The following is a 24,445-nucleotide window of genomic DNA, read 5'->3' as shown; positions in this document are numbered from 1 at the left end:
TTGGCCTTATTTTTCTTTACCTTAGCTGTGTTGGAGTAGAAGAACATCATGCTGTCGACATTGACCTGTATCACTGTCCCAACTGTGCCGTCCTGCATGGTTCCTCCCTGAGTAAGTACTAGCCGATCAAAGAAAAACTGCAGTTCAGTACTTAATGTGTACGTGGTAATACTTTAAATGGTACTGTGATTAGTTATGTCATACCTACCCAGGGCTATAGGAAACATATTTCTGAAGATACTGAGAGTGTCATTTTTTTGTCTGAATTATTAACATTAAATATGTCAAAATATTAAGGGGAAGATACGATTATTCTTAATTCCCAGTGCAGAGTCCCCAAACTCAAGTACATATTTTCAAAGCTTTCAATTTGAGAAGTGTGGTAAAGTACAATTTTTCTGATTCTGGAAACTGATTTTAACTTTTTATTTTATGCATTTTTAAAAGATCTTTCAGTAATACTTTGTGATAGTGTACAGAGTAAAATTTTATTCCAATGCACACACACGCGTTGTATTTTTAGGAGAAAATTAGGGCATTGATATTCTAAAATAAAACATCTCTTTCCAAAATTCGGTTATCATGTTGAGTATGATCTGGAGTCCTGCCCCAGCGGTACTCTCTGCTTGAAGCCAGTCCCATCCAGAGGAAGACCAAGGAGGGTCCAGCCCAGGGCTCTCTGGTCTGTCCCTCCCGAGCTGGCGGAGCCCAGGCAGCGAGGCTCGCTCGTCCTCTGGAGGGAACCAGCAGCACATACAAGATGACATTTATTTTTAGATTCTTACCAATGCTTCAGAAGAGTAGCTTGAAATAATAATTATTGTTCACCTGTGAGAGTCAAGATTTTAAAAGCTTTGGAATATGTTATAACTACTTTTTTTTTCTTTAAAATTTAGACTGAAAACTAGAGTTTTTGTGTCTACTAAACTAAAGGGAAAAACTTTAGGCTTAATCATTTTAGAAGAGAAAGGAGCCTTTTCCTGAATATGCCTTGATAAACACTTGGGTCAGATATAAGTAACCCATACATGTAGCCTCTTTATTTTGAATGTAGCTTTTTTTGTGGTACTTCTTTCTTTTTTTTTAAATAGAAGTCTTGTTCTGAGGTCATGGGCAAGTAATTTTTTAAAAGAGACTTACCAGCAACTGACTGCTCATATGTTTTGTTAGCAATGTTAATTTACCAACTTTATAAGAGATTTAGATATTTAAACTATATGAATGCATTAAAATAGTTCATGTAAGATACAGAATATCTATTTTCCTGTTATAAAATTTGAGGTTAGCAATTGTTACATACATCACTGGTTAATTTCTTGTCATATTTTTATTTAAAGGTTTTTTATTTTGTGTAGCACTGAAGTAGTATATCTCTTGATGTAATTATTGACTGAGTATAATTCTTGAAGGAAGTAAATAATACTGGGTTGTTATCTGAAGAAGAAAAACAGAACTAAAATTGATAATTTTATTAGTTTAGAATTTAAGCATATAATCCCCAAATGAAATCATTTACATTTAATTTTCATGAAATATTAAGTGGGTTACTATGAGGCGGAATAATGTATATAAGACACTGCTACATGTGATGTACTCTATTTTTTCTTATATGATTTAATTTTTTAAAAAACTTGTCAATGTGGGGAGAAAAGGCATACAACTGTAATTGAATAACAATAAAAATTTTAAAAAACAAACAAACTTGTCAATGGTCACTAAATTGATTTCACAATCCATAATGGATCGCAGCCTGCACTTTGAATAATGATGCATCGGAGAGGAGACAGTATTACCTGGTCCTTCGTGTGCTTCTCGTCCTTGAATGACAGACGATCAGGCATTGACTATCTTCTGGGCAGAAGTCCACCTCTGAGCACCCACAGGGAAAACAGCTAAGCTCCAGTAATCTCTTTCATCTTGAGTTAAGGCTTGCCACCCGCACACCGTACCCTCTACCTCCAGCTTGGGCAATCCCCTTGGTCCCTTTCCCTCTGCTAGTAAGCCTGTCTTGCTTGCCGCCAGGGCTTTCTGCCCCTTTGGGAATTCCCCAGGAATCCTTATTGTTGTAGATACCATCTCAGTAGTAGAATGCACACTTACTGCAGTGCCTGTGGACTTGACCCCTATGGGAATTAAGAGCTCTGTTTGAGGACAGGTATCAGGACGCAGTTTACCACGTCAGCAGATATGCTCAGCGCTCTTCATGCATGTGCAGGTCACACTCCAAATTTGCCCTCTCTTCCCCGTGTACACTATTGAAGTGTTTCTTCATCGGCTTCCTTCCTTTAGAAATTAGGCTAGCTCTTCTAGTGGCTGATTGTTTTTGTGTCAAACATGTTGGCCCAGCAGGACAGTTGTAGCCCTCCCTCTGTTATCATCCTGCAGGTCAAAATGTTTAAAAGGAAACCTTAGTAATTGGCAGCTTATTGAGTGGCAGGCACTGTGCTAAGCAAGTACTTGACCTGTGTTTTCTCCTTTGATATTTATAGCAGCACAATATGAGAAAAATGGTCTAAGAGCTCTTTCATGTAGCTATTTGGCAGAGCTAGGGTTCAAACCCATAGCTGTTCAATCCCACTCTGCTCTAATTCTAATCTTTCAGCAAAAACGAATGTCATAGCATGATTACTTACCAAATGAGCAGCCTTTCCTTTTCTTTCCAATAATGATACTAACTGTTGACCCAGTGCTTTGAAATAGGCTGTTTATATAAGGGGGGGAGGAACCAAAAAAGCCCTGGAATTATCTTCCGGAGGGCAGGCCCCTTGTAGTACCAGCTTCCCCCACTAGGTGAGTGTTCTAGGAACCCATCTGTATCAGTGTACCAGCTGGTGTCGTTGTGAGAGGCTGCGTTCGGCTTCAGTGAATTTTTTTTTTTGGAAGACTCTTGGGTTTGCCCATTTCAAGATGGGTAATTTATGAGTGTACCTGCCCACACTACACTGAGTGTTCAGCAGTTTTTGATTTTCAGCAAAAACAGCATGACCCCCACCCCCCACCCTCCCTGTTCACCAGATCTCATCCCTAGTGACTTTCTTTTGTTTCCCTGGATGAAAACAAAAGGAAGCTTTTCCTCAAAAGGAAGCTTTTCTCCCATGTGGAAGAGGTGAAACAAAAAATGGCAGAAGCACTAAAAAGCATAGAAATTGATGAGTTCAAAAAGTGTTTAGAGCAGTGGGGGAAAAAAGTCTCAATAGGTGTATTGCATTAAATGGAGAGTACTTTGAAGGTGACTGAAGTTTAAACATGCAAGAATGAATACACAATTTTTTAATAAATAAATTCCAGATTTTTGAGGTCCCGCCTTGTACACTGGTAAGAATATGAGTTACCTACCACTTTTCTGAAGGCAGTTTTGTGATATGTAGCAAGTATCTTTAAAATTTAGTCTGTCTTCTAGCATTTCTAGGAATTTGTCCCTAGGAGTTAATGGTGGAAACAGATTTATATATATGAGTGTTAATCTCAACTTTGAAGAAAGATTCAGGATGAACTAAATGCTTAAGAATAAAAAAAATGATTATAATATGATGCATCTACATCCATACCTTAAAATAATTGTAAGCTGCCTTAAGTTGCCTTTGCATATGTGATAAGGAGAAAATGCTCATGATATAAGAAGAAGGGTAAGCAGAATAGACATCATGGTCCCAGCTGAAAATAAAGTGGAGGTCTGTCTCTCTATATGTATGTGTAAGGGAAAAAGGCTGGAGTTCAATACTCCTGAATTTTAGGAGTGACTTTAAATGAGGGAACACACACACACACACACAATGCCTTCATGGGATTTTCCACTAAGGTTGCTTTATGATTCTCTGTTTTTCAAAAATGGAATTTACTGTCAGCCATATTGAGGGTCTGACTGCTATAAACTACTTGGGAATCTTGTTTTAGACTCTGAGATATGAATTAAGTCTGATTTCCACCTCTGTTCATTACTTAGTGTGACTTCTCCTTATCCGTACGAGGAATCAGCATTATTATGTTATTATGATCTTTGTAAGGTGAAGGTTTGAAGACTTATGGAGTTGTGTCCTCCACCCAACATATTGTTAGGAGAATGTTCAAATGTACAGGAAAAGTTCATGTATTCATCTGATTTTTTGATGCATTCTAAGTAAAGTTGCAGACGTCAGTACATTACCCAGAATTGTGGAGGTTTGAGGCTTAAGAGTGCTTTCCAAACTTTAAAAATATATATGTATTAATAAAACTGAAACCTTACATTAGTGCTACACAGAAGATATGTAGGTGGTGACACCCTGGTGGAAAGAGGAATGTGGTCCAGAGCTCCTCCCTCGGCTTCTTCCCCATCGTCCTCTATATTAAGGGTCCCTCAGCCCAGCTGGAAAACCAGTGCTCATCTCCTTCACTTGCACATGGAGGAAACTGGAGCCAGGTGGGTTAAGTGGCCTGCCCAAGGTGGCAGAGTGAGTAGTGGCCGAACTAGGAGTCAGTCAAGTCTCCTGCTTGATTGCTGTGACCATTCAAGATTGCAGCCTCCTGGGGCTGTGCGTTAGAAGTCACGATAATGCTGTTCCGTGGTGCCACTCGTCTTTCTTAAATTGTGAGGCCGTCGCCTGCTCTTCTTTCTGTCACTGTAACCATGCTTATTAGGGGACTAAAGTTGACATGAAGAGAAAGGAACTGTCCTGTTGAAAATAGATTTCCGACATGGGATCAAAGGCCCTATTCTGAGAGAATGATTTGGATGATCCATAAAAATTATATGATGACCTAACGTTCTAGTGAAAATCATAATTTTAAATAATTGTGAAATTTTATAGTATGTGTAAATGTGGGTCTTATAAAAGGCTCCGTCTGCTAATTTGAATTCCTTGATTTAATTTTCAAATTACTGTGAAGTAAGAGTAGATAAAAAAAACACACCACAATTAATTGCCTATAGGAGCTGTGTTCTATAAAGTAAAATTTACTTCTTCGGCCTATAAATACATAAAAAATGTGAGTGTTTTTATTGTGCTGAATAATTGTTATTTCTGATTATATAACAGTTAGAAAGTACATAGCATCAGTGGGTACCAAAATGTTCCTTTTTTTATCTAAAAACGCAGTGAAGAAAAGGAGAAACTGGCACAGACACGACTACACAGAAGTCGATGACGGCTCCAAACCAGTGCAAGCTGGAACTAGAACTTTTGTGAAGGAATTACGTTCTCGAGTCTTCCCAAGGTATGGAAACCTGTTCTGGTCAAAGAAAATTTTAAGAACGTTAGCTGATAAACTGACATTGTCTAAATAAAGCAGTATTTTCAAATGTCAGGTTACAACCCATGACTATTCTCAATCAAGTTTTTACTTCTTAAAACAGAATGAAATAGAAAATACCGCAATGTACATTGCAAGTCAGAGGACTACCTGAGCATAGTCTCATGGAACTTTTGTTACATGTACGTGTGCTGGGCTGCCGTGTAAAAATACATTCTTAACTGTGCATCCCAGTTAAGCAAGTTTGAAATACAAAATTTCAGGCAGTTGGTCCAAGTGCTCGGTTCCTTATGATAGCAGCTGCTGCTTCTCTTTCACCTCACTTTTTCCCATTTTCAAACTCTGTTTTTCTTTTTTTCCATGTCTGCCTCTGCTCCAGGCCTACCAGCAGTACCCATACCCATTGCTTGGCCTCCCTGGGGGCAGCCTGATTGGGCTTTCTGATGTCGTATAGATAATAGAGAGTATTTGAGTCACCTGTGGCTCAAAGAGAGTCAAAAGCATTATACAGCAGGGGTGTCAAACTCATTTTCCCGGGCTCACGGTTGCCTTCAAAGGGCTGAATGTAATTTCAGCTCCTTAACAGTTAAGGAGTAGTTACATTTATACAGTCCTAAAATTATTGCAGCCTTTTGAAGGTAACTGTGAGGCTGATGTGGCCCCCGGTGAAAATGAGTTTGACACCCCTGTTATACAGCATTTAATCATGCTATGGATAATTTTCTACTCAGTGCCGGATGTCTGTTTAAAGTGATGATGCTTAATAAGCTTATACACGAGATCATATCCAGGCTTGTTAAAGAGAGGAAGCGCATTTTAAATTTAAATCATACACATGCAACCTATTATGGAACTATTTCAGATCCTATGAATCTTTGCTATTTCTTAACAGTCTCTAGGATTCCTATCTCCCTCCTCCTCCATTATTAAACAGAAACATATAGTATAAGTAGCTACTGTTGGCTCCCTCAGGTCTACAGAGAAAAAGAAAACATTGTGAATAGTGGTTTCCATATGATTTTTGTGATATTAAAGGCCCTATTCTCAAATAGTCTCTGTTACCGGTTTTGAAGTCATTGGAGAAATGTGTTTGTTTTCCTTGATTCGCTTGGAGCCAAGGGCTGGAGCTGTCAGTGTGGGGCTGTGTGCTGGCTTCAGAGAGGCTTGTGAGTCCCTTACAATTGTGTAAACAACTTAGTGTCAATGCGGGAATGTACTTTTTTTTTTTTTTTTCAGGGAGAGGAGCCATAGCTTTCATTTTTTTCAAAGAGGGTGTGACCCGCAGAGTAGTGTTAAAAATCCTGGCCCAGTGGTGCCGCCCGGGGCTTCTCTGCCACACAGGACACAAGTGAGAGCAGGTTGCAGAGAGGGTCACGAATGTCCAGACGGTGATTGCCATTAGGGAAGGGTCTTTGGTTTTATTTGTTTAACTCCATAAACCTCCACCTCATTTATTAACTAACTTACACATACTTGATGTGGTGGACACCGAAGTGTATGAAATAAAACGAACAGGCCATCTTCCTTCTCCCCTGTTTTAAGACTTAATGTCTTTTGAGACCCTTTTCTACATAAGTAATAACATTTAAAACATTTATATATATATATATAGAGAGAGAGAGAGAGAGAGATGTGTGGATATACACATGCATCTAAGTTTTAAAGGATAAAAGGGCTGTGTTATGCGTATGTCGTGTAACTTGATGCTCTATTATACTCCCAGGCGTTGGTCCCTGTGTATGCGAACATCTGTTCAGTCCTGCACTGCTGTGTGGTCTGCAGCGGTGCGAGCACAGTGATGCACTTAACCATCCCTCTGCGGTGTGTGTTTAGTTTGTCTCCAGTTCTGTTCTTCTTGAAAGTATTGAGTGGCTTCTTACGTTGTTAATTTTCTTACATCCAACTACTCATTACATCTAATTGTAAGCATCCTATTATTCTATTATCTCTTCCAGTGCAGTTTATGTGAACATTTACATATTGAAACACATCTTTTACTATAAACTGATTTGTTTCTCTTACTATAGTTAAAAGGCATTTTATACAATATATGTAATATATATTCAATGATATGTATTAGAGTAATTATGAAATTTACCTTCAAAGGGGCTTTATTAAAAAAAATTTGTTCTAAAAAGGAGAATTAGGTATGACAGGTTGAGAACCACTGTTATAGATAATAATGTAGTATATGAGATTAACCCATTACCAGAGATTTTTTAACTGAACTGAGCAGAGCTGACATCTTACTCTTCTGTTTCCCTTAGTGCCGATGAGATCATCGTGAAGATGCATGGCAGCCAGCTGACACAGAGGTATCTGGAGAAGCACGGATTTGAAGTCCCGATTATGGTCCCCAAGTTAGACGACCTAGGACTCAGGCTCCCTGCACCTACTTTCTCTGTTCTCGATGTGGAACGTCATGTAGGTACGAACTTTGGAAAACACGGCAAAAGTAAAAATGACGTTGCCCTAACAATATTAAAAGTCGAGTGAAAAGAGGTTAATTTAGTTCAGTTTCCTGCGTCAGGAAAGGTGAAACTGAATATCACCTGTATTGAAAACTACTTTTTTTCTCAGCAGACCTGCAATTGTGAGAAAAACAGAATGAAACATTTTGCCTATTCTTATATCCTCAGACTCACCCTGCTGCTTTTTTTTATTTTTTTTTTTTTGTCATCCTATTTTCTGGTGCTTGCTTAGGAAAAACTGTTACTGCGGGGTAGCTGCAGATCCTGGGGAAAGGCAGCGGGGAACCGGGTTGGGCCCAGGCCCTCGGAGATTCAGGTGCAAGATTTCTGGACCCTGCTTCAGTGACCTGCTGCCGAGAGAATGGCCGTGCAAAAGGAGACATATTTTTAAACCTCTTTTTGTTATTTATGGCTTGGCGATAGTGCCATTTAATGATGTCTGGACTGAATTTGTTATTTTGAGGCCCAGAAAGGCATAAAAACAAGGGGAGTGTTGTTCATCTATTGCAATACTGTTGACATTTTTAGTTATTTTATTTATTCTCTTCGTGGTATTTATAGAAAAAGCTGACTACATGTAGATGTCATTCCTTGTCAGCAATAGATAGAGATTATTTGAGGATTAGATCTCAAATCTACCTTGTTTCCAAACTGAGCACCCATTACCGTGTGTTTTCCCCTGAGCATGAACTCTGAGGATCTGTCCTTGTGTCCAGCCTTTGCTTTGACAGTTCTCACTGATAACTGTTCACAGAGGAAATTCATATAATTTTGAGTATTTGATACATTAGGGGGAGAGGCTGAGTTTTAACCTAAAACTGCCTCGATAGCACTGTAAAATAAATACAGTGTAATATAAGTATAGGGAAAAAATCTTCAAACTATTCGATGTTTAACTTTTTAGTACTGCGAAGCCCTTCCGTTAACAGAATTGTCTTGCCTCCTAAGTATAAAATAAAGTCTACTAGATAATATTTTTAACTTACATAAAATTACATTAAAATAAGAAAGTCATTTATTTGTTTTCTATTTCAGATTGGTTATTTCCGTATTTTGAATTCTGCCGTATCCTGTAGGGCATTGTAAAACTGGTTATGCCTCTTCCTGGGGTGACAGTGTAGCGGTGTGTAAGCAACACCTCATGGTCTTATAGGACATTTGTAAATTAATCCCAACAGACACGAATGTGAACTGATTTTTGCTTCCTAACCACCAATTTTTTTCTTGAAGCGGAATATTAGAAGAGAAGACACTAGCAGGCAAACAAATTGTCTGTCCTAGTTAACTTGTTCCCCAATGACTGATGGCGTTTTCAAAATGATAGCTTTAGAATCGTATGTGTTACGGAAGCGAAAGGGAAAAAGTCAGCCCCCTCACTTTATGCGTGAGGAAATGGAAACCCAGACCGGGTGGCAGTTTCCACAGAGCAGTGTAATGCATTTTTGTCATGAGCTGCATGCAAGAAATCATTGATATGTAAAAAGCTTGTAAACGCGTTAAGTTTTTACGGTCATTGTTAATTATGCAGCTTTGTCTTAATTGCTTTCTTTCCTTCAAAAACCATCCCCCTTTTCAAAAGTTCCATTTGGTCTAAAAAATTAAGGGCCTAGGAAAAACTTCGTCTAGGCTATGTATTTTTGTTTAGGGCATCAATTGATGTAACTTTTAAGCCCAATAATGAGACTGTAATTTTTCTCTGCAGGTGGTGACAAAGTGATAGATGTCATTGATGTGGCAAGGCAGGCAGACAGCAAAATGACACTTCACAATTATGTTAAATACTTCATGAATCCCAACAGACCAAAAGTGTTAAATGTGATCAGCCTTGAATTTTCAGATACAAAGTGAGTAGTTCTGGACATTTGGGGTTAGTCTTCTGAGTGTTAGCTATACGCAGTTAAATGATAAGTTTACTTCAGTAAGGAGAGGCATAATTGCGACCTCTTAAGTGGCCCAGTGATAGCAATGTTGTAAATTTTGTTGTGGCATGCTCAGAGGGTATTTAGAAATACAGTGAGTTTTAAACTTGAAGTATTGTTGTTAATCTTGAGTTCCATTTAATTTCTTGGTCTGGGTTGAGATGGAAGATGCCATTTTAAGAAGTTTTAATTTGCATGACGTGGGTGTGTGTGTGTATGTGTGTTTGTTTTTTTAAAGGATGTCTGAATTGGTGGAGGTCCCTGACATAGCCAGAAAACTGTCCTGGGTGGAAAATTATTGGCCAGATGACTCAGTCTTTCCCAAGCCATTTGTTCAGAAATACTGCTTAATGGGAGTGCAAGACAGCTACACAGATTTCCACATTGACTTTGGTGGAACTTCGGTTTGGTACCATGTCCTCTGGGTAAGATGGGGGTATTTCTTTGTTCTCCTATTGACAAAAACACATAGTCCTGTATTTGCAGGGGTGCATTCATGCAAATGACATTTGCAAAGAGGGAAGTTTTTGTACTTTTTAAGTAGGACCTATCATGTTACTGGTAAGCATTATGATTTTTTAACCCTGAGTAACAGAGGAGCTATTAGTTCTCAATCTATACTTAGATCCCGCCCCCCCCCCCCCCCCCCCCGCTTATTTTCTCCATGATTTTGTAAGTTGGTCTTGTAGCCTTTTGTCTCTTCCCCCTATTCAGTTATCTCTTAATCCCTGAATCAGTACCTGAGAAGGAGCAAAATTACAATAATAATCATTGCTTCTGACCTTAAAATTAGGCTAGGACAGCTAGTTGGATAGCTTATCAGTCAGGAAGGTCCATAAAAATACTAATTCTTCTTGACAGCTTGTATTCACCTTGCTTTGTCTAGAACTGTGCTATTGTAACAGTAGCCCCTAGCCACATGTGGCTAAATTTTAAATAATTAAAATTAAATATAATTTAAAATTCAGTTCATCATTTGCACTAACCACATTTCGACTGCTCAGTATCCACATGTGGCTTATGACTGCTGTATTGGATAGCACAGATACAAGACATTTCCATCATCACAGGGCCTTCTATTGGACATTGCTGTACCTAGAACCGAATCTCCGTCTGTGTTCAATGCCTGTTCGTCAGCAGTGCTCAATACTGTATATGGCACTGTGTCCTTGAGCTCCTGATTCTTTTCTGCATGAGAAAGCAAAGAGTTAGTTTATTTAAGGAGGTTGATTTGCAGGTCTTTAAAAAGAATCATTATAGTATAGCTCTTAGGAGAAAGGGCAACCTTTGCAGAGATGACTCTGTAACCTGGGGCCTGATAACATGTATTTACTTGAGACCTTGAAAATGAATCAGTAGGATGTTTGTGATTCCCCCTCCCCGCTCCTCTCTTGCAACTGTTTCTCCAATGCTACTTGATTGACGCCTTGTTGTATTTGGGAAGGGGATCCTTAGCTCCTATGAAGATAGATGCTTGTTAAGGGCAATAGTTATTGATTAGGTATCTGAAATATGTCTTTTTGAGCCTAAAAAATGTGATAATTATCGTACTTAGGTCATTTTATTGGGAAAATGTGTCAATATAGACCATCCTAAGAATGGCTTTTTCTTTTCAAAAACAGTGTGATTACTTTCTTTTAGGGTGAGAAGATTTTTTATTTGATAAAGCCGACGGATGAAAACTTGGCACTCTATGAATCTTGGAGTTCATCTGTGACCCAGAGCGAGGTGTTCTTTGGAGATAAGGTGGATAAGTGCTACAAATGTGTGGTAAAGCAGGGACACACCTTATTTGTTCCCACAGGTAAGGTTTAACGCGCCCCCGCTCCCCACTGTTGATCCTCAGTCCCGCAGCATCCGCTTTTAATTAGAAACTCCGGCTTTAACATGCTTGGAAAGTAGCTTTGCGCAGCCTGAGATCGCGGGCTTTTCACTTCTTTGTCCGTTAGAAGCTTTCCTTATAGTTAGGACTTGTTTTCTTTTGCTGTTTTATGTCATTTGCCTTCATTTTGATTTTTGTTCAGATAAAGTTTCACATACTATAATATTCACCCTTTTAAGGTGTACAGGTCTGTAGTTTTTAGTAGATTAACGAGGGTGTGCACCCTTACCACCATCTAACGCTGATTTCATTGCCTTAAAAAGAAGCCCCGTGTCAGCTGGCAGTCATGTCTCCATTCCCCCCTTTGAGCCCCTGGCAGCCGCTACTGTACTTCCAGGCCCTGTGACTTTGCCCACTCTGGACATTCCATGTGTGTGCATGTGTGTGTGTGTAATATGTGGCCTTTTTAATGTAGCCTGCAGCCAAAGTTAACATGTTTACCAGGCTCATCCTTACTGTAACACGTATCTGTACTTCATGACTTTTTATGGCCGATTAACATTTCGTTGTACAGATAGACCACATTTCATTGATCTGTTCATTAGTGGACGGGCATTTGGGTTGTGTCCACCTTTTGACTGTTCTTTGAACGTGTGTGTAAAAGTTCTTGTGTGGAAGCATTTCCTTTTCCTTGGTTGTATACCTGGTATGGAATTGTTGGACCGTGTGGTTGAATTGATGTTTAACTTTGAAGAACCGCCAAACTGTTCTCCAAAGGGCCGCGCCATTTCACAGCCCCGCCAGCCTGTACGGTGCTTTCTGTTTCTCCACGTCCTCACCAGCACTGTAATTACCTTTTTTATTTCTCCCATTCTAGTGGGTGTGAAGTAGTGGTATCTCACTGTGATTTTGCTTTGCATTTCCTTAGTGATTACAGCATTTTTCTTATGCTTATTGGCCATTTCAGTATCTCTTTGGAGAGATGTCTATTGAAATCCTTTGCCCATTTTTAAGTTGGGTTATTTGTCTTTTAATTGTTGAGTTGTAACCATTCTTTATATACTCTGTATACCATACCCTTATCAGATACATTTAAAATTTGCAAATATTTTCTCTCATCCTGTGGGTTGTCTTTACTTTCTTGATAATACCCTTTGCACAAAATTTTAAAATTTTGATGAAGTTCCTTCCCTTCAACTTTTACTTGCCGTGAAAGGCCAAGCCAGCAGCAAGAATCTGGGCTGTTGTCCTGTGACAGAGAGGAGTGTGTTTTGAGGGACCTGAGGAAGTACAGGTGTCAGGTGCGTCCCTCAGACGGGGTGGAACGCAGGGCTCTCCAGGCCGACGGGTGTGAGAGCTGTTCGTCTGGTTTGGGTGACCTTAAAGGCCGCAGAGTTCCCATAGGTGAACTTTTCTTTCTTGCTGCTTTCTTGCTGTGCCTCTAGTGCATGTAATAATAAAAAAATAGGTTTTTAATAAATGCCTGGAACCACCAGAATTTATGAATGTAGATAAATATCAGTATTTTTGTTGTGAATGGGCTAAGCTCCTTCCTTAAATCTTTTTCCCAGTGCTCCTTTTTATAACAAATAATTAGTTAAGCTCTCTGCAGTCTTGAATTCATGTTTACTGATGTTATAACCTCCTACACCAATACTTTAAAAAAATAGTATGATGACCTAACTAGCATATAAAGAAGATATTAAAAAGTAATTTATAATAAAACACTATTTGAAAATGTGTCTGCTCAGGCACAGCAGCCTTAGAAGACAAAATGAAATAGATGCATAAGCCAGAAAACCAATACAGGTATGTGACTGGCAACTAAAATTTTGTAGTGTTGGTGTAGATTAGTCATTCTCAAACTTCCTCGAGCATCCCAGTTTCCTGGAGGGCTTATTAAAAACACAGACTGCTGGTTCTCATCCCAGCAGTTACCATTCAGAGGGTCTGGGATGAGGCCTGAGAATTTGCATTTTAATACGTTCATGACCGATGCTGCTGCTGCTGCTGCTGCTGCTGCTGCTGCTGCTGCTGCTGGTCTGGAGACTTGGAGGACCACCGCTGTAGGCATTGCAGTTTTCCCCCAAGGTAGTTGGCCCCTGATAAAGTTCCAAACAAACTAAAGTACGGTTTCTTTCAATTTACAGAGTAGTTGTATTCCTGGAAAATTATGCCAAAACCATGCAAAAATTACTTTGCTTGAATATATAGTGAAGTTATAGTTCCTAGGCTCAGACAACTCTTGGCAGATTTTGTCCTCAGGGCAGACTGAATGAATGCCCTAGGGAAATTCCTAAGTCCTCAGTTGTGCAGGGCAATTTCTTACTGTGTGGCACTGCCCTGCATTTTGTACTCCTGGCTCCCGCTCATGAAATGGCAGTGGTGCCCCCTGACCATTGTGACAATTGAAGGAAGCCCCCCAAAGTTCCCAGTACAGGCAGTACGGCCTCCGTGAGAACCACTGACCTATAGGAGTTGTAGCCGACAGACTTCTCATCGGTGATTTCAGGGTCACGCTCGAGACTGTGTGCCCTTGGGCACACAAATGGGCACTGCTGGAAAGTCAGTCCTTTGATACTGTGATATAGCACAGTGAGGGATGAAAAGATGATAAAATATGAAGAAAGGGGGATCTTTTCAACAGCTAATTTTTACATGCAAATGTATTTGTTTATATTTATGCTTACATGAAGTCTATGTTTAGTCTGTGGACATTTCTTTCAAAAGCTAGGCATCATCTCACAAATGTTTTTTACTTTGAAAATATTTTTAAGGGAAAATAAGACATCATTTTGATTGCCAGCATTTGCATTTACAGAAACAAAACCCTCCATAATGAGCTGTGGGTGGTCCCCCTCCCCCTTGTTAGGGACGCGCATCTGGTTGAGTTCTGGGGGGTCCCCCTCTGCTTAGTCCCTGAAGGTGCTCATTTCAGAGACTAGGGGAGCGAAGTGCTCGGCCAATCTGTGTTCACCTCATGGAAATGTGCTTGCCTCATTCTAACCAGATTTGACTTGATTTGGAGTGAAATCTTTAAAGTTGGATTTTTTTTTTTAATTAAAAAACTAAAACAGCGACAATCACACCTTTGCAAAAACCTTCCCTGTCTTGTGCTGTCATTTTGAGCCCAATGCACTTATTTCCTCAAAGTCAGCATAGAACTGGCATATAATAAGCCTTCAATAAATAGTTGAGAGAATGAATGTTATAGACGTTAACTTTTCTACCACCGGAGTATGAAGTAAACTGATGTTGATATTTTTGGGTTTCTTATTTCACACGTAGATAGACATTTGTTTGGTTTAAATACTGAGAAATCACTGACTTATATACTTCTAACCATTTCAGGGTGGATTCATGCTGTGCTCACTTCTCAGGACTGTATGGCTTTTGGGGGGAACTTTCTGCATAACCTTAACATCGGCATGCAGCTCAGGTTAGTGTCCTCAGTGTCTAAAGGGTCTTTTGTCCTTTCTTGAATAGGACGTAGTTTCAAAGTTTCAAAAAGCTAGTCAACAACATATTTTGATTGAGATCTCATGGAGATAGGCCCTGAGAAATTTTAAGAATAGGAACTTTTAACAGAAGTAGTATTTTAAAATTTTGACAGGAGGACACCTTGATGCATTTCAAATCTGAAATTAAAAAAATAATACTTTTTGCAGTTTGAGACTAAATGTCTCCCTAGATTTCAGAACTTTATAAAAACACATGGGCTCCCCTTTGGTGGTTTTTACAGTGAGGGAAATGAACGCAATCCAGCCAGACTCAGGTGTGATGTGCGGTGCTGGGGAAAGCTGCCCTGGATTAGGATGGCGGTCAACCACCCCCTTTAATTTTACTGCGGGGAAAGGGTACACAGCTGTTTCCCTTTCTGTGTGAGGATCTGCCCTTTGGGTGACTCTGTGCCCCTGGTAGGCTGCTCCGTGGCACAGTGACTCCTGCTTGGTAGGACACGTCAGGACGGGGAGAACCAAAAGTACTTAGTAGGGAGCCATGCGCTGTAGTTGGGCTTTCCTGAGCGTGGTGAGTCTTGTAGCGTGGCTTGCCCATGGAGAACCTGAGATGCGATGCGTCTGTAGAGGTATCACAAGAAGCTTTAAGCCAGGCGAGCTCCCACACTGCTCAGTGTGAATCTTGTCTCTTTATACCTGAGCTATCCCCAGAGGAAAGGCGGCTCCTGGCGTGCAGGCTGCTGCGAGGACTCCCACAGAAGGCGAGCACTGTGGCAGCCCGTGGCTCCTGTGTCCTCCCCTTGACCAGTGCCGCGTGTGGTTTTGAGCTTGCATGCTTAGCAGAGACTAAAGAAGACCTGAGTGGGTGTTGCAGTGCTGTCCAGCACGTGGAGATAACTCGTAAACGTGTTGTCTTATTTTGTATAGCAGAACCCTTGTGAGATTCCGTCTGTTAAGACTAAGATAAAAATCCCAACCTGTGATGTTTTTGAAGGCCAGTGTAGTTCTTCAGCATACTGTCAGATTTGTTAAGGTCAGACCTGGATAAGATCACAACTTAGTCTCGTCCAAATGTCATCGTAAGAAATATACAGCACCTGATTGGTCTTACATGTTGCCTGCTTATTTTATTTTCCTTAAGTTGGTGGCTTTCATTTAACTTTGAAATGCTAATATTAATATTAAATTTCTTCAAATTATATTTTATAGGTGTTATGAGATGGAAAAAAGGCTAAAAACACCAGATCTTTTCAAATTCCCTTTCTTTGAAGCCATATGTTGGTTTGTAGCCAAAAACTTGCTGGAAACCTTGAAAGGTAATTAATAATCTGTCCATTTTATTGTGTGATAGGATACATGATGTTTGTAAATTCACTGAAAGCCACTGATAGGAAGAGAGACCCTTGCGTTGTGTGGCTGTTGCCTCTGTTTTATTTATTTGTTGATTGATTTGAGAGAGAGAGAGAGAGACCTTTACTTGTTGTTCCCCTTGTTCATGTGCTCATTGGTTAATTCTTGTGTGTGCTCTGCCTGGGGATCAAGCCCACAGCCTTGGTGTGTCAGGGTGACGCTCTTACCAGCTGAGCCACCCGTCTAGGGCTGTTTTGTTTTCTTTAAATGCATGATTTCCTCTGCTAAGAACCTTTTTAGCAAATTAGAGTCTCTGATCCATACTCTCAAAAAGCAGATACACAAAGAGCTGGATCAGAGCAACTCCCCAAAGAGTTGGGGAATGTTCGTTTCACCTGGCACTCCAGTAGCTCGCGTAGACTGTCAGGCACCTAAAAGTGCCTCAACTTGCAAAAGTGCAGCTTAAGCCAAGAGACTGTTATGTAACATGCATTCCCAAATATTTGCTCCTAGAGTCAAGGACATAGTTTTCACGTCCTGAGAGAATCAGGTGATGCCTGTGCCGTTACTGTTGTGCCCGTTACGCTGGCCAGCAAGAGGCGCCTGTTAGCACAGACCAGCCGAGTACCCGGCTCTGTGTCTGTGGGTGAGGAAAAATGTTTGGGCATTTGGGGGGAGTTGTTATCCCTTTATTTAAACTTGAAAGCTACCTTTTCTGTGTAGAATTTCAGGTTTTGTATTTTATCTTTGGGTTAATTACCTTTGAGCAGTTAAGTTGGAAACTGAGTATCACTTCTTTTATCCTTTTTTTGTTTGTTTTGGCTTCTCATGCATTCCTGCCTGCGAGAACACAGTTTATCTGGTTTTGTGTTGTCTAACTTGTCCAGTCCATTTGCAAATAGTGCTACTATTATAATTAACTTCCAGGAAAAACAGATAGAAACAGGTTAAACATAAAGTCTACTCCAAACATTTGTTTCTTTTTCCATGTAAAAGTTGCACAAGAAGCCCTGACCAGTGTGGCTCAGTTGGTTGGGTGTCGTCCCACAAAGCGAAATGTCACTGGTTTGCTTGCCGATCAGGGCACATGCTTGGGTTGTGGGATTGGTCCGCAGTCAGGGGCACTTAAACGATCAATGTTTCTCTCTCACATCGATGTATCTCTCCCTCTTTTTCTCACTTCCTTCCCGTCTCTCTAAAAATAAATGAATAAAATCTTTTTTAAAGTTATATTTTATTGATTATGCTATTACAGTTGTCCCAATGTTCCCCTTTTGCCCTCCGCTACCCAGCATTGTCCCACTCCCTCAATAAATGAAGAAAATCTTAAAAAGAAAAAAAAAAGTTGTACGAAAAGAAAAGGTAAAATGAAAAGAAACAATCAATAACTTACTTCCCAGAATACTCTGCACAGAATTAAATGATAAAACTTATGGTTTCTTTGCTCAAAAAAAGGGGGGTGCTCACTCTCTTTGGGAGGAAAGAATGATAACCCCACCCCACACCTGCACCACAGTGCAGCCGGAGATGTCTGGTCGGCACTGCGGGTGTCGGTGGTGCAGGTAGGAAACCGTGGATGAGGAAGAGCAGGGTCTCTCTGCACAAGAGCAGCGTCCACTCCAGAAATGTATCCTTACCCCTGTCCCTGACTCATTCAGTGTTTTCGGGAACTCTTCATGGCTGCAGGAATGTCACAGCAGACCTTAGAGTTGCCATCTATGGTTTCCAGTAAGATTCTGGACTTTAAAGTTCACAGTCTCCTATCCAACTGGAAGCCTAGAAAATAGGAACACTTTTAAATACTTACAGAAACACCTGTAAATGTTCTTGTTTCCTGGAAGTGAAACCCAATGACTGAACCCTCCAAATTAGAGACTGGCGATTCAGTACTCTGAGTTCAGAGCACTTTTACCGTCTTTCCTCAACAACACACACACACAGGCACCCCAGGGTGAGGCTTTCCCCCTGATGTCTAAGAGGGGCTCATCAATCAGCTTTTTAGAACAAATTAAGAATTTATCTGAAAGACAAAACCTTGCAGTTCTTGCAGTCACAGGCAGCAGATTGCTTAGTCTTATAGTGATTTAGTCTCTGTGTTAGGCCACTGAGACTTCAGAACCGTTGGGGTCTGATTGAAAACATAACCCTGTACATTAAAGTAAAAAATGAAAGATTACTGTAAAAGGATGTTTGCAGGTCAGTTTTAGAGTGTTTTTTATTTCATCAGCCAGATGAGTACAGGATACCTGGCAATACTAGTGTATCAACCCAATCCCACTGAGGATCGAGCTGAAGGACTGCCACGCCAGGGCCATCGTCCTAGGCATTCATCCTGGAATCGGGAGTGGTGGTCTTGTTACCCCACGTTAGGTTGCCCTTTCATCCCCGACCTTTTAACTTCTCCTGGTGGCCTGTTATTTGCCATCTCTCAGGCTGTTGCAGGCTTACTGGATAGATTAAATGAGGGCGGTTTGTATGAAATTCTTAACTGAATTTAGTGTCAGTAATAATAAAACAGTGAACCAGTCTGGGCTTTATGTAAGTAAAGTAGCCACAGGGCGAAAGCAGAATCTTTCACTTTTGCTTTAGCTGGCCTGAGTTGGAGACCACATCTAATATATTTTCAGTGAGCTTTAGATAATTAATTTGAAGAGAGACATTTGTGGGGGAGTGTGTGTGTTTACCTTTACGATAGTGAGATACTGGGTGCCCGTAGTCAGCTGTACAGATCACACGCACGTGCGCGTGTGCTCCTGTCCAGCCTAAGGGATTGGAAGGCTGTCTCAGGACACCTCTGCCCCAGGGGAGCAGAGCAGCCTTGCCAGTGCCCTAGTCGCGCCTCCCGTTTTTCCCACGGCCCCTCCTCCTCCCCTTTGAGAGGGGACGCCTGTCCAGACCGTCGCGGCAATCCTCTTCTGCTTTACCGCACGTCACAAACTGAAATAGTGCCGTTTTGTCCAGGTTTAGACGTCCTGTGAGGAGCTTCATCCTGCCGACATTTTGTGACCCGTCCTCACTCGGCATGGTGTTTGGGAGCTCTCTTTTAACTTGAGCTTCTAGGACAAGCACATTTAATGTAATTCGGGGGGGTATTTTCTTTCTTGCCTTTTCAGTCGTTTATTCACTTTTTTCCCTTTCTGTTATCTTGGAAGTGATGCAGTTTTGTATATGGTGGTTCTCAAATCTAAAGTTAATGCCTTTATCTTCCCAATGCTTAACTCCTTTCTGCGCCTCTTCCACACCCACAGAACTGAGAGAAGATGGTTTCCAGCCTCAAACTTACCTAGTACAGGGCGTGAAAGCACTGCACACTGCTTTAAAATTATGGATGAAAAAAGAAGTAAGTAGTTTGCTTCGGTGAAATAATTGTGTGGTTTTTTTTATATGGTAAGACCAGGAAAACAAGTCTTCAAGTGGCGTGAGGAGCTGCGGTAGAGGGAGTAGAAATTGCACTTTAAATACAACATGCACTTTACACAGTATATGCAAGTGTACTGGTTTATGTTTCTATGAGGGTAAAGTGCCTCGGTATTTCTTTAAGCTGGAAAAGGAACAAATTCAAGAATATCTAGGATATTCACTAAGAAATGAACATGTTGATGTAGAATAACTGAGCTCTCGTAGTGGCTAACGACTGTGCTTAGTCTACATCCACCAACTAAGTTCATCCTCACAGCACCTATATGAGGTCTGGGTGCTACTGTTATCCTCATTTCACATGCGGGGAAGCTGAGGTTCAAGGAATTTGAATACTTTCCCAAGATACCTGGCGGAGCCAGGACTCACACCTGGTCTCGCAATTGCAGCGCCTATGCCCTTATCCCTCTGCTAGACTTATGGAAAGATGAAAAAGAAGGAGGTCAGGGTTCAAGCAGAAGCTTTCCATTTCCACTAAAATGTGGCCCGATGGTTTGCATTTGAGTCCCACCTCCTCTAAGAGGTCACCCCAGATGTCCATTCGGAAGTAGTATTTCCTTCCCTTATGCTTCCGTCACACATTTCTGGTGCCCAGGGACTCGGATTGTATCAGTGCCTGTGTTGCTACCTACAAATCCTTGTATGTTAGGAATTAAGTGTTAGCATTATGAATTAAATGTTAGTCCTGATTAGTTACTTTACTAACTATAGTAGCACTGCTTTGAGGTCTAGAGTACTATTCAGTGTAAAGCAAAATTCACTGTGTGAGAAGTCCATCCTGAACTCAGTCTGAGGGGATTTTATAAGTTAATGGGGATCTGTCTCCTTAGAAGGTATCACATGAGCTACGTGACCTCTGAGACTTGGCTTATTAGTATTTAGCTGTGTCTATAAAATCTGGAGAACCCCAAAATTGGCTTAATAAATTAGTTTTTTACATATTAAGTGTAAGTAACTTTGGTTATTTTGTCTTTGTTAATCCACATACAGCTTGTATCAGAACATGCCTTTGAAATTCCAGACAATGTTAGACCTGGACATCTCATTAAAGAACTTTCTAAAGTAATTCGAGCAATAGAGGTAAGAGTAGAAACTATCATCTAAATTCTTGGTTACTATGTGCTTTGAGAAGCAAATAGATCTACCACCACACTACACACATCTGAAAGCCCTTATGCACTTAAAGAAAAAAAAGGCAGAATGACCGAAGTCTTAGAAACAATCTCAGGTTCCCAGGTTCTTAAAGTCCTAGAGAGAAATTTAGAGGGTTGTATCATAATGAAGTAATAAGGAAGTAAAGTTTTCAGGTTACTCTATTTTGCTCCAAAAATTAAAAATACAGAATAAACAAAACTTTGAGGTCAAGTTCGTTTCATCTATGCAGAGATGAGTATGTGCTTTTTAGTAATTAGAAAAAGAGAGGAAATGTACAGTGAGTAGAGCCAGGTGAAGCCGGGTTGGGAAAGAGGGAAGATATTAATGGGCTGGGGAAGATATGAACCTCTCAATTGTAAATATTAGAACAAGTGGGTTGGGCCTTTAGATACGAGCCCACAGAATTTTAAATTAGGTGTTTTAATTTATCAATTAGGAGCTATTTTAAATATTAAAGAAAGCAGGTTTTAATTAAAGTAATTATTCAAGAAGGTGGTTCTATTAGTGTCCAGCTTGAACTGAAAGGAAGTTAAGTGGAGGAATGGTGGCTAACTGGTAATTTAACAACTCAGATTAGGTCTGTTTTGGGTCACTGGAAAGTGGAATGCACCCAATAACTCCTAAAATGCTGGGTTTAACATCCTTTGATAGAATAGTATATGTTATTCTCAATATGTTCAGATATAGTAAAAAATTGTTTTTAATTTTAAAGAGTGATAGTAATTGCATATAGATTTTAAATCAAAAGTCACATATATAATCTTATATATCTAAATGTATACATACATAAATCTCATATTACATGATAACAACCCAGACTAAGAAGAAACTCAATGAGAAAGTTGTGGGTCTGTATGAAAAACTATAAATCTTTACTGTGGGAAGTAAAAATATTTGGATAAATGGGAGTGTCATTTCTGAAATATATCAACTTCAAATTAATATTATAAATTTAAATGGTGAAATGTTACCTGAAAGAATAAATGGACAAAAATAGTCAACATAGTATTTTGTTTTAATTGAAGGGTAGGCAGTACATGAGGCAGCAAATGGCCAGTAGAAAAATGTGCAAAGAAAACATACAAGTATTTCACTAAAGAAAAATAAAAATGGCTAATCCAATAAAAATAGTCTCAATATGTGAAAAAGTATTCAGCCACATTTTGCCAAATAATTTATGATTTCATATGATCATTTATCAAATTGGCAAAAATAAAATTCCATGTTCTCTTCCTCATGGTAGGAATAGATTAGTTTATGCTTTCTAAGTGGAATATACCTTGACTTAGCAGTTTTACTTTAATTAAATAAATAAAGAGTATTCCAATTAAACTTGGTAGATTAAACATGAATGCTTACCACTGTCACCTCTTGGGACCAAAATGATACAGTAAAAGAATTAAAGAAGACATCTTTGCCCTGGGTGGTATGGCTCAGTGGATTGAGTGCTGGCCTTTGAACCAAAGAGTCACCAGTTCGATTCCCAGTCAGGGCACATGCCTGGGTTGCGGGCCAGGTCCCCAGTAGGGGGCACTCAAGAGTCAATCACACATTGATGTTTCTCTCCCTCTCTTTCTCCCTCCCTTCCCCTCTCTCTAAAAATAAATAAATAAAGTTTTAATTAAAAAAAAAAGACATCTTCGAAGACAAAGAGTATAATAAAGATGAAGATTCCAACTGGATTTTGGAAGCTGGAAAAGAAATGTACAAGTGGTAACTGATTTAGCAGACCAGAGAGCTGAAACCTGTGTGGGCAGTGGGGGAAGACCAGGAGCAGGTCTTAATTTGTACAGAATCTTCAAAAAATTTACCAGAGTTTTTTTTGAAGGACCCTCTGAATATGAGAGTGGAGGTAGCACTGAAACAGGATTGATTAAAGGTCTATTTAAGAAATGAATTGATTTCCAAATCCCTGACCTAACACATGCAGAAGACTGAGGTTTAATTTTTTGAGAGGTTGAACTTGAGATCATGGACTTGGGAACACTCAGCCCAGTGAGGGAGGTGGGTATCATACTGAAAAGGATTAAGTAATAGTGTACATAGTGAATGCTGCTGCTTCTATTTGGCTTCTAGAACACCAGCAGTCTGTCCTGTACCTCCCAGGCCAAGAAGTAGATCCACTGATACAACTGGTGAACCCACCAGTTAACAAAGCCCCACTCACAGAGTTCCCAGTTAGCCTCTGCTCTTTTACACACAGTGAAATGTACAGACCGTAAGAACAATCTGAGAGTTGACAAAGGTGTACACCCGTATAACCAATATTCCAACTGGGATATAAATCATTTCTATTCCCTCAGAAGGCCACTCTTGCTTCCTTCTAGTCAGTCTTCCTGACCTCTGTTCTCTTCGGAGATTAGTTTTGCTTATTCTTGAATTTCAGATAAAGATAATCATACAGTTTGTACTATTTTGGTGTCTGGCTTCTTCCACTCACATTATGCTTTTGAGAATCATCCATGTTGCATGTGTCAGTTCTTTTCCATTGCCGAGTGGCACACCATTGAGTGAATATGCCACAATTTGTCTTCCGTTCTTTTGTTGATGGCTATTTGGGTTATATGCAGATTTGGCCATTATGAATAAAACTGTTATGAACATTCTTACATGTCTTTTGTGTTAAATACATGTTTTCATTTTTCTTGGATAAATACCTGAGAATAGAGTTGTTGAGCCATAGGGAAAGTGATTTAACTTTGTGAGAATTTGCCAGTTTTCCAAAGTGGTTACACCGTTTTACACTTCCATCAGTAATGTGTAGGCATTCTAGTTATTTTGTGTCCTCACCAAAATTTGGTGTCTTCAGTCTTTTTAGTTTTTGCTATTTTAGAGAGTATGAAATATTATTTCATTGTGGTGTTAATTTGCATTTTCCTAAAGATTAGTGATGGGCACATTTTCATGTCTGTGGCATTTGTATGTCTTCTCTTAAGAGGTATCTCTTTGTAGTTTTTCTTTAAAAAATTATGTTGTTTTATTGATTTGTAGGAGTTCACTATACTGTATATTCTGAACACAAGTTCTTCATCATTTGGCATGCATTCACCATATATACACATAAAAACTGATACTTACCCACAGCGTGTGGCGTATCTTTTCATTATGTTAATGGTATTTTTTCATGAACAGAAACTTTTAATTTTAAATTTAGTTTATCAGTTATTTTTCTTTTGTAGTTAGTGTTATTTTGTGTACTCTCTAAGAAATCTTTCTCTACCTCAAGTCCTAAAAAATACTTTATTTTTTTTCTAAAAGCTTTTCACATCTAGGTAAATGGCCACTCTTGAATTTTAGTGTATAGCATGAGATAAATCACATTGCCCCGTACATGTTTAGTTTTCTTAGCACCACTGGTTGAAAGCATTAGCTCTTTAATGCTTCCTTTTCAAAATGCATAGAGAGCTAAGAAGTTTTGAAGACAAAGATGAAAAATACAACAGAAAAAGATTATTCAAAGGAAACAATCCATAAATAAGTCTTTAGCCCCAAACTCAAATATAATTGCTAATCTCAGGAGAGAAACGAGTAAATACCGCCTCTACGAGAAAAGGACAGGAGGCTATCACAAAGGAACATTCGAAGAGGAAGGAAAAGAGGTTCTTGAATAAATTAATAGAAACA

The 24,445-nt window shown here is 39.7% G+C and overlaps 1 protein-coding gene across 1 annotated transcript in view; it reads left to right on the top strand.

Annotated features, from left to right (window-relative positions):
• KDM7A (lysine demethylase 7A) overlaps positions 1 to 24,445 on the top strand; it is a 70,005-nt gene that overhangs the window by 27,003 nt on the left and 18,557 nt on the right. The window contains exons 2-11 of the mRNA XM_053926152.1: positions 26 to 111; positions 5,076 to 5,193; positions 7,497 to 7,657; positions 9,403 to 9,544; positions 9,858 to 10,044; positions 11,261 to 11,423; positions 14,793 to 14,880; positions 16,109 to 16,215; positions 19,498 to 19,589; positions 20,657 to 20,746. Of these exons, the coding sequence (XP_053782127.1) occupies positions 26 to 111; positions 5,076 to 5,193; positions 7,497 to 7,657; positions 9,403 to 9,544; positions 9,858 to 10,044; positions 11,261 to 11,423; positions 14,793 to 14,880; positions 16,109 to 16,215; positions 19,498 to 19,589; positions 20,657 to 20,746 (1,234 nt within the window). The remainder of the gene's footprint in view (positions 1 to 25; positions 112 to 5,075; positions 5,194 to 7,496; positions 7,658 to 9,402; positions 9,545 to 9,857; positions 10,045 to 11,260; positions 11,424 to 14,792; positions 14,881 to 16,108; positions 16,216 to 19,497; positions 19,590 to 20,656; positions 20,747 to 24,445) is intronic.

This window comes from Desmodus rotundus, chromosome 6 (assembly GCF_022682495.2).
Source record: "Desmodus rotundus isolate HL8 chromosome 6, HLdesRot8A.1, whole genome shotgun sequence".
NCBI lineage: Eukaryota > Metazoa > Chordata > Mammalia > Chiroptera > Phyllostomidae > Desmodus > Desmodus rotundus.
Note: the sequence above shows the minus strand (reverse complement) of the source record. Positions and strands in the feature narration are given on the sequence as shown.